Below are 15,151 nucleotides of genomic sequence, written 5' to 3' on the forward strand. Positions count from 1 at the left end.
CTCTCGAGGCAGTCCTCATCAGGTTGGTTTTGTTTTGAGGATGTGTCGCGCTCACATGACTTACAGGCAGGAGAAGGTATGTATTCTACCAAGGAAAGTCAGGATCTACTAATAAGCCCTGCCGCTCCTCTTTCAAGCACATCTCAACCATTACTGTGGGTTCGGTCCTGGCAGCTGGCTGTTATCAATCCTGCTCAGCCTCGGGCTCTTCTCACAGGTGTGGATATTGGCTGATTCTGACATCACCTGTGCCTTACATCAGATTCAGACTTGGGTAGAGGGATGCCAGTGGGCTAAGCGTTGGGCATGCTTTGGCTCTAAGCCCAACTTCAATGTGGCCTAAGCCTGTGATCCAGCTGTGCTCACCAGAGTTCTCTACTGGCTTCCTGCCAAAGTGCTGCCTTGTGTGCTTTGTTGTGTCATCAGTATGCTTTTTTCTTTTAGGAGCACGGCAGAAAGGGATGGCTGCTCCAAAGCAAAATGGTGCTAAAGACCCTGTTCATTAGCCATTTCTCTGCCTAAAACAACTGGCAATCCATGTTGATTTAATTCATGATTCTGAGATGCTCTGAATGCCCTCTGTGATGTTTTTACATTTGAGGGGAGAAGAGGCTCAGCTCCCAAGGTATCTAACCCTCAAGGCTCTGGTTGTGGTTGCAGGGAAGGTTAAAGGCAAGTTTATAACTCAGAAGGTTTCCACAAGGGTTTCCGGGAAAGAAACAAGATTCTTTACAAGTCATGGGAAATGCCCTACCGTTCCTTATGGGGTTCTGAAAAACTTATCAAGATAAACTGCAAAAGATTTCAATGAAAGAGGAAGACTGTAGATGTTTACAGCTCCCATTTATTGAGATCATTTGTGCAACAGTCCCCCTTTCTATATTCTTCCTTTAACCTCACAAAAACTCAGCACTCTAGGTGAGCAAGCTGAGCTTTAGAGATGGAAGGTAAAGTAACTTATCGAAGGTCAAACTAAGTGGCAAAGCCAGAATTCCAAACCCAGGTCCCAGGTCTTTCTTTTCGAAGGATATGTTCTTAGCCACTGAGAACACTGCCACGTAACAGGCTTATTACAGACATCCTCTCTATTGGGGTCAGCAAACTATGGCAGGTACTAAATGCAGTTTTCTGCTCCCCCCGGCACCTCTTTTTTGGCCTGAGAGCTAAGAGTGAATTTTCTATTTTCAAATGGTTGAAAAAAAAAATTAAGAGTAATAATACTTCATGAAACGTGAAAAGTATATGAAACTGAAATTTCACAATCCATAAATAAAGCTTTACAGAAACACACCATGCTCATTTATTTACATATTGCCTACTGATTTCAGGATACAAGCACAGAGATGAGTGGTTCGACTAGCAAAGGCTAAGATATTGACTACCTGGGCCCTTTACTAAAAAGTTTGCCAACCCCTGCTCTGTATCATGAACTCTAAAAGCTAATGGAAAGTTGGAGGACTCAAGGGCCAGGAATTAGGGAATTGTGAAGAGGGTTAAGGAGTTGGGATAACCTAGAATGTATCAAATATCCCTACATTCCAGCTACTACATTTCTTTACATACATTACCTCACTTAATCTTCATTAGAGCTCTGTAAAGAATTACCATTCCCATTTTTCACATGAAGAAACTGAGGTTTCAGAAGGTTAAGGATGTCTCTCCAAGTCACGAGTTTCTGTCATTTCTCACATAGGCAATATTGCATCAAGAATTCTAGGCCAGTCTTTCCGACTCCAACACCCAAGCACTTTCTCTTATAACAATATAAAATACAGTATGAAGTACCCTTGAACCACATGGGTTTGAACCAGGTGAGTCCACTTCTTTTCAATAGCTAATACTATAGAACTACATGATCCATACAGGTTGAATCCACAAATGTGGAACCGTGAATACAGACAAACTGCAGGTACAGAGGGCCAACTGTAAGTTATACGTGGATTTTGGACCGCGCAAAGGGTCGATGCCCGCTAACCCCCATGTTGTTCAAGGCTCAACTGCATAATGCTCTGAATATTAGGACAAGATGTACACAGATACAGAGGAAAATATGATGGAAGGACCTATAAACATATCAAACTAGTTCTCTCACAATATATACTGATCTGAAGGCCATGTGGTATGATTAAGTGTGTTTAATATCAATATTTACATTTTATAAATTATGATTTCATTGACTTATTTAATTTAGGATTTCAAATAGTCTATCTAAGTAGTGAATTAATCACTTTTAACGTACTTCTTAAATTATGCCAATGAACTTCCTTCACAATTTAATGGTATGTTCAGATTGGGGGGTCTAGAGAAATCTGTTACTTATGCCTTTAAAACACATACTGTCCCTTACCCAAATAATTTTGTGTGTGCATGTGCTATTCTGTGTGTGATGTCTTTTAACCATATATTCTAAATGGTTGCACTTATTTATACACACACAGGTTATTTCATGCTGCTGACATATGTGTTGTAAATTTACCTGCTCTATTCACTGAATTTAAAAATAAACCTAAAAATTAAAATGACTGTATATTGTTATAACATGTATAAGGATCTGCACACTGAAAATTACAAAATGTTGATGAAAGAAATCAAAGAGGATCTACTATCATGTTTATGGATTGAAAAACTCAACATAGTTAAGTTATCAATTCTCCCCCAATTGATCTATAAATTCAATGCAGTGCCTATCAAAATCCCAGCTAAGTTTTTTGTAGATACAGACAACCTTGTTCTAAAGTGTTCATGGAAAGGCAAAGGACCTAAATTAGCTAAAACAATTTCGAAAAAGAAGAAAAAAGTAAAGAGAATCATTCAACTTGATGTTAACGCTTACTATATAGCTAAAGTGATCAGGACAGTGTGATTATCAGTGGAAGGACCAACACAAATCAATAGAACAGAATAGAAATAGAAATAGATTCATAGCAATGTATTCAAATGAATTTTGACAAGGATACAGAAAAAATCCAGTGGAGGAAGGATAGCCCTTTCAAAAAACAGTGCTGTGGCAACTGGACATCCATAGGCCAAAAATGAACCTTGACCTAAAAACCTCACATCTTATACAAAACAAACTCAAGTGGGGACTTCCCTGGTGGTCCAGTGGTTAACAATCCACCTCCCAATGCAGAGGACGTGGGTTCAACCCCTGATCAAGGAACTAAGATCCCACATGCCGCGGGGCAACTAAGCCCGCACACCGCAACTACTGAGCCAGTCCCCTCTGGAGCCCAAGTGCCACAACTAGAGAGAAGCCCGCACGCCACAAGAAAGATCCTGCGTGCCGTAATTAAGATGCGATGCAGCCAAAAAAAAAAAAAATTAAAATTAAACAAAACAAACTCAAATGGACCATGGACCTAAATGTAAAATGTAAAACTGTAGAACATTTAGAACTAAACACAGGAGAAAATCTTTGGAGCCTAGAGTTAGACCTCTCAGACGTAACACTTAAAGCAAGATCCATAAAAGTAAAAAATGATAAAACGCCCATCTTCAAAATTAAGAACCTGTATTCTGTGAAAGACCTTGTCAAGAGGATAAAAAGACAAGTTACAGACTATGAGAAAATGTTCACAAATCACATTTAACAAAGGACTTGGACCTAGGATATATAAAGAACTCTTAAAACTCAAGAGTAAGAAAAAAAATCTAATTAGAAAGTTGGTCAAATAAAACATGAACAGACATTTCACTGAAGAGGATATACAGATGGCAAATAAGCACAGGAAAAGATGTTCAAAATCATTAGCCATCAGGGAAATGCAAATTAAAACCGCAATAAGATATCATAAAACATCTATCAGAAAGGCTAAAATAAAAAAACAATGATAACACCAAATGCTGAAGAGGATGATAAGAAACTGGATCACTCATATTTTGCTGGTAAGAATGTCAAATGGTACAGTCACTCTGGAAAACAGTCTGGCTGTTTGTTATAGCGCTAAGTGTGTTCTTACCATATGGTTCAGCAATTGTACTCTTGGGCGTTTAGCCCAATGAAATGAACACTTCATTCTCACAAAAACCTATATACAAATATTTATAGCAGCTTTATTCAGAATAGGCACAAACTAGAAACAACCCAAATGTCCTTCAGTGATAAATGGCTAAACAAACTGGTACTTCCATACTATGGAATACTATTTGGCAATAAAAAGCAATGGACTACTGACACACATTATGACTTGGAGAGATCTCAAGGGAATTCTACTAAATGAAAAAAAACCCTCAAAAATTTATGTATCATATGATTCCGTTTATGTAGTACTTCTGAAATAACAAAATTATTGAGACAGACAATAAATCAGTGGTTGCTAGGGGGTACAGAGACCAGGGGAAGGGAGTAGGGTGTGAGGAGAAACAGGAAGGGGTGGGACGTGTGTATGGCCATAAAAGGGTAGCACAAGGTATTCTCTATGGATTAGAGTTCAGTATCTTGACTACAGTGGTGGTAACACAAATCTACACATGAAAAAAACTGCATAGAACTAAACACACACACACACACACAAATGAGTACAAACAGAACGTGAAATGTGATTAACGTCTATGAACTGTACCAAGTCGATTTCCTGGTTGTGACATTGTACTATAGGTACCATTGAGGGAAACGATGAAAAGGGTATTATTATTTATTTTTACAACGTTATTGAGATATAATTCACATACCATACAATAGACCTATTTAAAGTATCTAATTCAGTGGATTTTAGTATATTTACAGATATGTGCAACTATCACCACAGTCAATTTTAAAACATTTTCATCACCTCAAAAAAGAAAAATCCTGTACCATTAGCTATTACTCACATAGGTCCGCTGATCCCACCCCACTCTTAAGCAGCCACTAATCTACTTTCTGTCTCTATGGATTTGCCATTCTGGACATTCTATGTCAATGGAATCTTGTGACAGGCTTCTTTCACTTCACATAACATTTCCAAAATTCATCCATGCCTGTAGCATGGAGCAGTATACTTCATTTCTTTTTATGACCAAATAATATTGCGCCTTATGGATATACCACATTTTGTTCATCCATTCATCAGCTGATGAACATGTGGGTTGTTTCCACATTTTTGCTAAATGCAGCTATACACTTTCAGGTACAAGTTTTTCTGTGGACATGTGCTTTGAATTCTCTTGGGCATATGTACCGAGGAGTAGAACTACTAGGTCATATGGTATCTCTATGTTTAATAATTGAGGAAGTGCCAGACTCTTCTCTAAGGTGGCTGCACCATTTTACATTCCTAGCAGCAGTATATGAGGGTTCCAGTTTCCCTACATCCTCACCCATACTTGTTACTCTGACTTTTTGATTCTCTGAATTATTTTTCCAACTTCCTGTGAATCTATCATTATTTCAAAGTACATAGTTAAAAATATGATTCTGTTTATCTTTGTTAAAAGACAAACAATCATAGCAAAGAGTAATAATAATGTTTCCATTTCCTAAAGTTATGCATTTAAAAAAATTTTTTTATGTCTTACCACACTTCCTATAACTTCCAAAACAATGTTAAAGGGTAACTTGTTCTGATCCCAATTTTTATAGATTTCTCTCTAGCACTTCTCTGTTGAGTAGCATGCTGATGATAGGTTTAAAACATTCTACCCTGTTGAGGAAGTACACTTTTATTCCAGCATTTTATGGAAATTTTTATAATGAGTACCTGAATTTTATCAAACACCTTAGTGGCTTTATCACTTATCAAATGATCACATGATGCCATCTTTTCCAGCTTTATTTAGATATAACTGACATAGAACATTATGTAAGTTTAAGGTGTGCAATATGATTTGATATATGTATATATTGAGAAATGATTACCACAGTAAGGTTAACACATCCTTCACCTCACAAAATTACCTTTCTGTAGTTGCTATGATGAGGACATTTAAGATTTACACTCTTAGCAAGAATATTAAAAGCAACAAATAATATACAAGGGAATTACCATAAGGCTATCCATTGATTTTTTTCAGCAGAAAAAATCTGCAGGCCAGAAGGGAGTGGCAGGACATACTTAAAGTGATGAAAGAGAAAAATCTACAACGAAGAATACTCTACCCAGCAGGGCTCTCATTCACATTTGATGGAGAAATCAAAAGCTTTATGGACAAGCAAAAGCTAAAAGAATTCAGCACCACCAAACCAGCTTTAAAACAAATGCTAAAGGAACTTCTCTAGGTAGAAAAGGCCACAATTAGAAATAAGAAAGTCGTGAAATGGAAAAGCTCACTGGTAAAGGCAAACATACAATAAAGGTAGGAAATCATCTATACACAAAGCTAGTAGGGAGGACAAAAACAGTAAAATCATCTGTATCCACAATAAGCAGTTAAGGGATACACAAAAGAATTAGATGTAAAATATAATATCAAAAACAGTAATCGTGAGGGGAGGAGAGTACAAATGCAGGGTATCTAAAATGCATTTGAAATTAAGAGATGAGCAACTTAAAACAAGCAGGTATATACATACACTGCTATACAAAAACCTCATGGTAACTGCAAGACAAAAATCTATGATAGATATACACATAAAAAAGAAAAAGGAAGCCAAACCTAACACTAAAGATAGTCATCAAATCACAAGAGAAGAGAACCAAAGAAGAAAGGGGGAAAAAAGACCTACAAAAACAAACCCAAAACAATTAACAAAATGGCAATAGGAATATACATATTGGTAATCACCTGAAATGCAAACAGATTAAATGCTCCAGCCAAAAGACACCGACTGGCTGAATGGATAACAAAACAGGACCTGTATATCCTGCCTACAAGAGACTCACTTCAGATCTAGAGACACATACAGACTGAAAATGAGGGGATGGAAAGAGGTATTCTAAGCAAATGGAAATCAAAAGAAAGCTGGAGTAGCAACACTTAGACAAAATAGACTTTAAAATAAAGACTCTTACAAGAGACAAAGAAGGACATTACATAATAATCAAAGGATCAAATCAAGAAGAAAATACAATTGTAAATATATATGCACCCAACATAAGAGCACCTCAATATAAAAGGCAAATGTTAACACATATAAAAGGAGAAATTGACAATAACACAATAATACTGGGGGACTTTAACACCCCACTTATATCAATGGACAGATCATCCAGACAGAAAATCAATAAGGAAACACAGGCCTGAAATGACACACTAGACCAAATGGACTTAATTGATATTTACAGAGCACTCCATCCAAAAGCAGTAGAATATACATTCTTTTCAACTGCACATGGAACATTCTCCAGGATAGATCCCATGCTGGGCCACAAAGTGAACCTCAGTAAATTTAAGAAAATGGAAATTATATCAAGCATCTTTTCCGACCACAACACTATGAGGCTAGAAATTAACTGTAAGAAAAAAACTGCAAAAAATACAAACATGTGGAAGCTGAATAATATGCTACTAAACAACCAATGGATCACTGAAGAAATCAAAGAGGAAATTAAAAAATACCAAGAGACAAATGAAAATGAAAACACAACACTCCAAAAAAGTTATTAAAAAATTTTTTAATAAAAAAAATTTACTCCCTTAGCAACTTGCAAGTATGTAATACAGTATTGTTAACTATAGTCACCATGCTGTACATTAGTTCCTCAAAAGGTATTCCTCTTAAAACTGCAAGTTGGTGTGCTTTGACCGACATTTACTCATTTCCCCACCCCAGCAACCACGAATCTACTGTTTTTGTGACTTTGGCTTTTGAAAATTCCACGTATAAGTCAGATCATACAGTATTTGTCTTTCTCTGATTTATTTCACTTAGCATAATGCCCTGAAGTTTCTTTTTATTTATTTATTAATTAACATCTTTATTGGAGTATAACTGCTTTACAGTGGTGTGTTAGTTTCTGCTTTATGACAAAGTGAATCAGTTATACCTATACATATGTCCCCATATCTCTTCCCGACCTCAAATTTCATCCATGTTGCTGCAAATGGCAGGAATTTCTCTTTTATGGTTGAATAATATTCCACCATATTTACCCACCACGTTTTCTTTATCTATTCATCTGCTGGTGGATAGTTAGATTGTTTCCATATCTTGGTTATTGTAAATAATGGTTCAAAGAACAGAGGAGTACAGATATCTCTTTGAGCTTGTGATTTCAATTCCTTCAGATATATATCCAAAAGTGGGATTGCTGGATCATACGGCAGTTCTAGTTTTAAATTTTTGAGGATCCTCCACATTGTTCACCACAGTAGCTGTACCAATTTACATTTCTACCAACAGTGCACAAGGACTCTCTTCTCTCCACATCCTTGCTAACCTTTGTTATTCCTTGTCTTTTTTTTATAACAGGGGTGAGGTGATAGCTCCTTGTGGCTTTGATCTGTATTTCCCTGATGTTAGTGATGTCGAGTACCTTTCCATGTACCTCATGGCTATCTGAATATCCTCTTTGGAAAAATGTCTACTCATGTCCTTTGCCCATTTTAATTGGATTATTTGGGGGTATTTTTGTTGTTGTTTTTTGCTATGGAGTTATAAAGAATTGCTTATATATTTTGGGTATAAACCCCTTACCAGATACATGGTTTGCAAATATTTTCTCCTTTCTGTAGGTTACCTTTTTCTTTTGTTGTTTCTTTTGATGTGTACAAGTTTTTTAGTTTGATGTAGTTCAACTTGTTTGTGTTTGCAAATGGCAGGAATTTCTTTGCTTTTGTTGCTTGTGCTTTTGACGTCATATCCAAAAAATCATTGCCTAGAACCCTGTCAAGGAGTTTACCACCTATGTTTTCTTCTAGGATTTTTACAGTTTTATGGCTTACACTTAAGTCCTTAATCCATTTTGACTGAATTGTTGTGAATGATGTAAGATAGAGGACCAGTTTCATTGAATCTATAGATGGCTTTGAATAGTATGGACATTTTAATAATTTTAATTCTTCCAATCCAAGAACACAGGATATCTGTTCATTTACTTCTTTGATTTCTTTCATCACTGTTTTAACGTTTTCATCATATACATCTTTCACTTCCTCGGCTTAACTTATTCCTAAGTATTTTACTGTTTTTGATGCTACTGTGAATGAGACTGTTTTCTATATTTCTTTTCTAGATAGTTCAGGGCATATGATGTCACCTTATTTGACCTGCTCTGATTTATTAGATGTATTAATTCATAATATTGCATTATTCCTGAATTTACTTTTAAAATAGGGCAAACTATGATCAAATAAACTCTATCAAAATCAACTTAAAAATAAAATGTACACTAAATAAGACCACTGAGCAAAAAACTGAAATGAGCAGTGTACTCACTTTTATAGTGACAAAAAATAAAAGTAATGAAAAACAAAATGTGAATGTCTAACATGTATATGAAAGCTGTCAGTGCTGCCTACCTCCTGACCCTGACCTTCCTTCAAAGAGATGTAATTTTTAAAAAATGAAAAGGAAGAAAGGAAGGGAGGAAAGGAAGAAGGAAGGAAATTTGCATTACTTTCTTACTTTGCCTTAAACACTTCTGTAAAAGAAGAGTTTTCATTTGACCAAACCTGCAAGACCTTGCAATAACCATAGCATCTGTGTTTTACCTCTAATTATCCTACTAGCCATGGACAGATTCTTCCCAGGCCCTAAATTATATGTGGAGAACAAATTTCTCTTTTCTGGAACTTGCTATTCAATGTCTCTTTTTAATTACATGCAGACTGCTGTGTGCTATGTATTTTCCTAAATTTACTGACCTTTATGCACAACACTGAAACTGACTCTGTGTGAAGTTTGATGGTATTAATAGAAAACAATATGAATTTGAAAGATAAATTTCATATATGAAGGACTAGAGAAAAACTCAAACCCACACAACCATGGAAAATGATACCAGTATCATTGGAGATGCTGAAAACGACTTAATCTTTGTGAGGTATTAGAACTCATCAGAATAATAAATGAAAAGCCGGGACTTCTTGGTGGCGCAATGGTTAAGAATCCGCCTGCCAGTGCAGGGGACACGGGTTCAAGCCCTGGTCAGGGAAGATTCCACATGCCACGGAGCAACTAAGCCTGTGCGCCACAACTACTGAGCCTGCGCTCTAGAGCCTGCACTCTAGAGCCCACGAGCCACAACTACCGAGCCCACATGCCACAACTACCGAGCCCACATGCCACAACTACTGAAGCCCGCGCACCTAGAGCCCGTGCTCTGCAACAAGAGAAGCCACTGCAATGAGAAGCCCGCGCACCGCAACAAAGAGTAGCCCCTGCTCGCTGCAACTAGAGAAAGCCCGCGCACAACAACGAAGACCCAACGCAGCCAAAAATAAATAAATAAATAAATTAAAAAAAAAAAATGAAAAGCAGACTTTTCTTCTAAAACAAGCAGATCTAACCATGTACTCATGGTGGGGATGTGGGGGTGAGTAGGATAATGAAAGCAGGTGAGCACATATCAAATGGGGCCACCCTAGGTAAGTCAGCATAGCCCACTGCCTGGGAACACAGGCTTTTAAGTCAGAGAGACCTGAATTCAAGTCCTACCTCCTACAGTTACTAGGCTTATGGTCCCAGCTGAGCCATTGATCTTTCTGGCCTTGATTCTCATTTATAAAAAGAAGATAATAGCAGTAATTCTGCCATTGGGATGCTGACAGATTTGAATAAGACACGCCTGACATATAATTGTTTACTGTTATTAATGTCATTATTAATATTGGGAAATTACCTAGTCATTACCTAGAATACCACCATCAGCACCATTCAAAAACTGATTGATAGTTTAAAACACACTGAAATGAAAAATTCAATTTCTAAATTATTTTTCTTAAAAACAAAGTGATTCACCTATGCTTTCTTTATTTGCAAGGGCCCCAGCATTTTCTGGTATAAAGCTGAGAGCTGTTTGGCTGAAATAACTAATCAGCATTAAACATACACCTTTTTTCCATATAATATCTTTTATTTCTCTTGGCCCCAAATGAAGCAGCTTCCTCCAATGAGGACTGGAGTCAAGAAAAGCATCCATATGCCCAAACATTCTAGTAAACAGCAAAACTTCTTTCTTTTCCAGTTCTCTTTAGCTGTGGGAATAGACACCTCCTTAAACCACCCTGTCACTGACCTTCCAACTTCAGTCCCTAGAAGCAGCTGCAACACAGCTGGTAACACTCCCCTGGGCCTTAAGCAGCACAAGAAAGTTCATCACATGGTAGAGCTTTCTCCAGGGTGAAGAGCAAGAGATAGGAGACCCAGAGTCACAGCAAAGCAAGCGGAAATAATGAAACCTATCAGAGGGATGACTACAAGAGAGTACGTGAGGTCAGGATATGAAAACGGGGAAGGAAGCTACTGGGAGGGCTTCTTAGTGAATTCAAGAACACACCCTCTGCTTGCTCACAGGTTGAATTTCAAAGATCCACCTCTGTCCCTCTAGTAGTCAGGCCAGCAATTCCTGTGAAAACAGATCTGAAGGCCACAGAAAATCCCAAGACCCATCTAAAAGGATACAAATTCAGTACCATAACTACCACATGAATTTGATTTGGCCTGCAGTGGTCAACAACCTTCACTTAGTCCAGTGCACTCTGGAAGATCTTAAGTGAAACATTCTCAGGGGAAAGTGCTAGCAATTGAAAGTAAAGGTACTCCTTCAGGGACTTTATAGCAGTGACTGAGAGCAGAGCCAAGACACAGCTGTCCTGAGGCCTGCAGGCAGCCAAGCTCACTCACCAGCCTCACAGCTCTTACACCTCATGTCTGTCCCACAGCTCAACTCAGGTCACCACCGCCCAGATGCTCCATGTGCAAATGCTAGGGGTCTAGAGATGACAATCAAGGTTAACAGCAAACCCTTTAACAAAAGAGGTGGTGGCAGAGGCAAACGCCCCCTCCATCACGCCCAACTCACCTTCACCAGGAAGAAGGACACACCGTACGTCCGGAGAGACCGGGCGAGTTTGACATACTTGACCTTGGCTTCTATCTCGTTCATCTCTCCACAGTTCTTGTGCTCCTACAAACGTGACAGAGGCAGGGACCAGTTACTGCAGCTTTGACAGCAGGTGGACTTTGTGAGAGGTGTTATTCCACATGGCCTCTATGCCTTTGTGGAGGCATGTCCCTGCTGACCAAGGGTCAGAGCACACAGAAAGTGCTAATGCACAGTTTCTTAACTAGAACGTGAACCCAAATTCCTTATAGATTTCACAGTTATATGCAACAATTCATGCACGTGCAGCATGGCAAGAACAGGGTCCATAATTGTAACCTAATTTTCAAAGGGCTCCACGTTCCGAAAGGTTCAGGACCAACACGTCAAAGGAGAACTAGAAAAATGTTCTTGTCCTGAATTCTAACATCCAGGCAAGATAAAGTTTTCCAAAGAGCAGGATATATAAATGCCTGGATATCTCAGTGTGTGCAAACAATACTGGATTTTAAAAAAAAAATGTTTTTATACACATGAAATTTATCTCTTCCAATTTATATTTACATTTCATTGCCAAAACACTTTGGTATTTTGGATTCACTAGAGTGAGTGTTTCCTGGCAAAGCTGATGACAGGGCTTTTTTTTACTGGTTGCCTACAATAGATAACTTTCTGAATTTTAGAATAAACCTGGATTTTAAAAAGACACCAGTTCCCAAATTCTGAGGTTCAAAAAACAAATCTCAGGATTAAAAAAGGCTTCTTGAAGTGTCTGCCTCAGTGCATTTTAATGGCAAATTGCCTTGTTTCAATGCTTCCAAGATAACGTCTCTGAAATTAAATGTATGCACATTTTTCCCAGAAGGGCTAAGGAACCTTTAGCAAGAAGGTATGGATTAAGATAATAAATCTGCCCAAAGTAGAACTGTCAGCTTCTTTACTCTGGAGTCACAAATCATTTATTATATAAGCAGAGTACATGCATGGGGTATGAAACTATCGTGCAGAGGCCCCTCTTGGACTAATAAATGAGGATAGGCTTTGTGGATGCATGAGGAGAATAATAAAGTGAGGAGAATAATAAAGTTCTGAACATTTCCAGTACCTGAAATATTCTCTTTTCAGCTCCTCTCTGCTTGATGTATTCTTTGGGCAGGAATTCCTTTAGACTGAGAGAGAGAGAATAAAAAAAAGGTAAGGCATTTATCATACTCTATGTTGAGGAGGAAAGAAAAGAAACTTTTCATAAAACTCACAGTTAAGTCCCTAACTCTCAGTATTTTATGGTATAATTAATAACAGACAGCCATATCCCACAATGCTCTTCAATAAGATGCAAATATAAAACCAGTCTGATAAAAAGGGTCAAACATATTCAAGAAGAAAGATTGTCCAGGATATACTGTAAAATGACAAAGTAAAGCACCCAAGAGTGTACAGTATGCTAACCTTCGTGATAAAGGGAGGAAAATATCCTCCATTTTGTACTGTTAATATGTATTTTAAAAAACATTAGAAGGATAAATCTAGTACTAATATAAATGATTCTTAATGGAAAGAAGGAAAAAACAGGGACAAGGGAACAAGAATGGAAATTAAACCTCTTAATTTTCCTTGTACTATAGTCTTCACTTTAGAACCAAATGAAATCACAAATGGGTAAAATGCAACACCTAAAAATCTAAAGCAAATTGAAACAAATGAACCTAACAGTGTATGGAACCAACAGCCTAACTTTGAAAAACAGTCTTTTGACAATACCCATCCCCAGTGAGATACATCTTAAAGATAAAATGGACCACAGTAGACTTGTTAAATATTGATATCATTATTTCAAAACTAATATCTACTCTTCCCCCTAAATATAAACACACACACACTATAAAATTAGTATATTACATTATCTAAGTAGGTAGATATTATATATAATTAGGATAAAGTAAATAATTGTTAGTTGTTAGAAATCAATATTTGTAGCATGAAATAAATAAAGCAAAAGAAGTGAAATGAAAACCCTGCAATCTTTCATCTGAATGCAAATATTGATCTGAATGTCTGATTCATTTTTCTTTTTCTGAAAAAATTTTCTACTTGTGTCCACTGCAGAGGCTAAGGGCAAGGACAACCAGGTGGCAATGAGCACCCCCAGTGCGTCAGCCAGGTGGTCTTCCAACACCATTTCCCACTAAGAGGAATCCAGGATCCTTGGAGAAATGACTGATTCTAGCTTTGGGAGAGGAGATGTATAAAATGTTCCTGGGGCTTCTTGTGCCTGAGGATCAAGGAATTTATCAAAATGACATTGGACTGACATCAAGGGATAACCGATGGCCAAACATGGGGTGATTTTTAAAACCTCATACAAAAGAAGAGAGGACAGGGCTTCCCTGGTGGCGCAGTGGTTGAGAGTCCGCCTGCCGATGCAGGGGACACCGGTTCGTGCCCCGGTCCGGGAAGGTCCCACATGAAGCGGAGCAGCTGGGCCCGTGAGCCATGGCCGCTGAGCCTGCGTGTCTGGAGCCTGTGCTCCACAATGGGAGACGCCACAACAGTGAGAGGCCCACATACCGCAAAAAAAAAAAAAAAAAAAAGAAGAGAGGACAGAACAATGTGCTCACTGACCAACTTCAACAATAACCACTCATAGCCATTCATGACTCATCTACTCCCTTACCCACATGCCCTCTCATGGATTATTTGAAGCAAACCCCAGACATCATATAATTAATTTCATGTGAGGGGCAATTTGAGCATCAGAAAGAATGAAGACTGCAATTGGTCAAAACACAGGTACATAAAATTCAATAAAGATTCTTTGAAATAATCATTGATCACCTTAAGATGTTGCTAGGGCACCAGCTCATATCGAAAATTGATAAAGGAAAAGAAACAAAGCTAATAAATGCAGAAGGAAAAATAGAATTCCACAATCATCATTTTACAACTCTTAATGAAATAGCCAATAGATCAAAACAAGCATGAGTGGCTGCTAAAACCAATAAGTAACAAGTTAATGGGGGACTTTATAACAGAAGGATCAGTCTGATCCAAACCCAATGATCAATTTTAAATGCGAGTGGGATAACCACACAGCATATGCCTTCTGACTGATGTAACAGTACCATACTTCCATACTGTATACTTCCACCTATACTTCCTAGGTGGAAGTATACAGTACCACCTAGGAAGTATTCTTGGCGATAGAGAAAAGATAAGTAAATATATAACTGAATATGAATTTCATTAAG

The 15,151-nt window shown here is 37.8% G+C and overlaps 1 protein-coding gene across 1 annotated transcript in view; it reads right to left on the reverse strand.

Annotated features, from left to right (window-relative positions):
• The window catches only part of TLN2 (talin 2), a 450,837-nt gene that overhangs the window by 163,028 nt on the left and 272,658 nt on the right, over nucleotides 1-15,151 (reverse strand). Inside the window, exons 10-11 of the mRNA XM_060005857.1 lie at nucleotides 13,009-13,072; nucleotides 11,883-11,987 (exon numbers count right to left, since the gene is read on the reverse strand). Of these exons, the coding sequence (XP_059861840.1) occupies nucleotides 11,883-11,987; nucleotides 13,009-13,072 (169 nt within the window). The remainder of the gene's footprint in view (nucleotides 1-11,882; nucleotides 11,988-13,008; nucleotides 13,073-15,151) is intronic.

Source organism: Delphinus delphis, chromosome 2 (genome assembly GCF_949987515.2).
Source record: "Delphinus delphis chromosome 2, mDelDel1.2, whole genome shotgun sequence".
Lineage (NCBI taxonomy): Eukaryota > Metazoa > Chordata > Mammalia > Artiodactyla > Delphinidae > Delphinus > Delphinus delphis.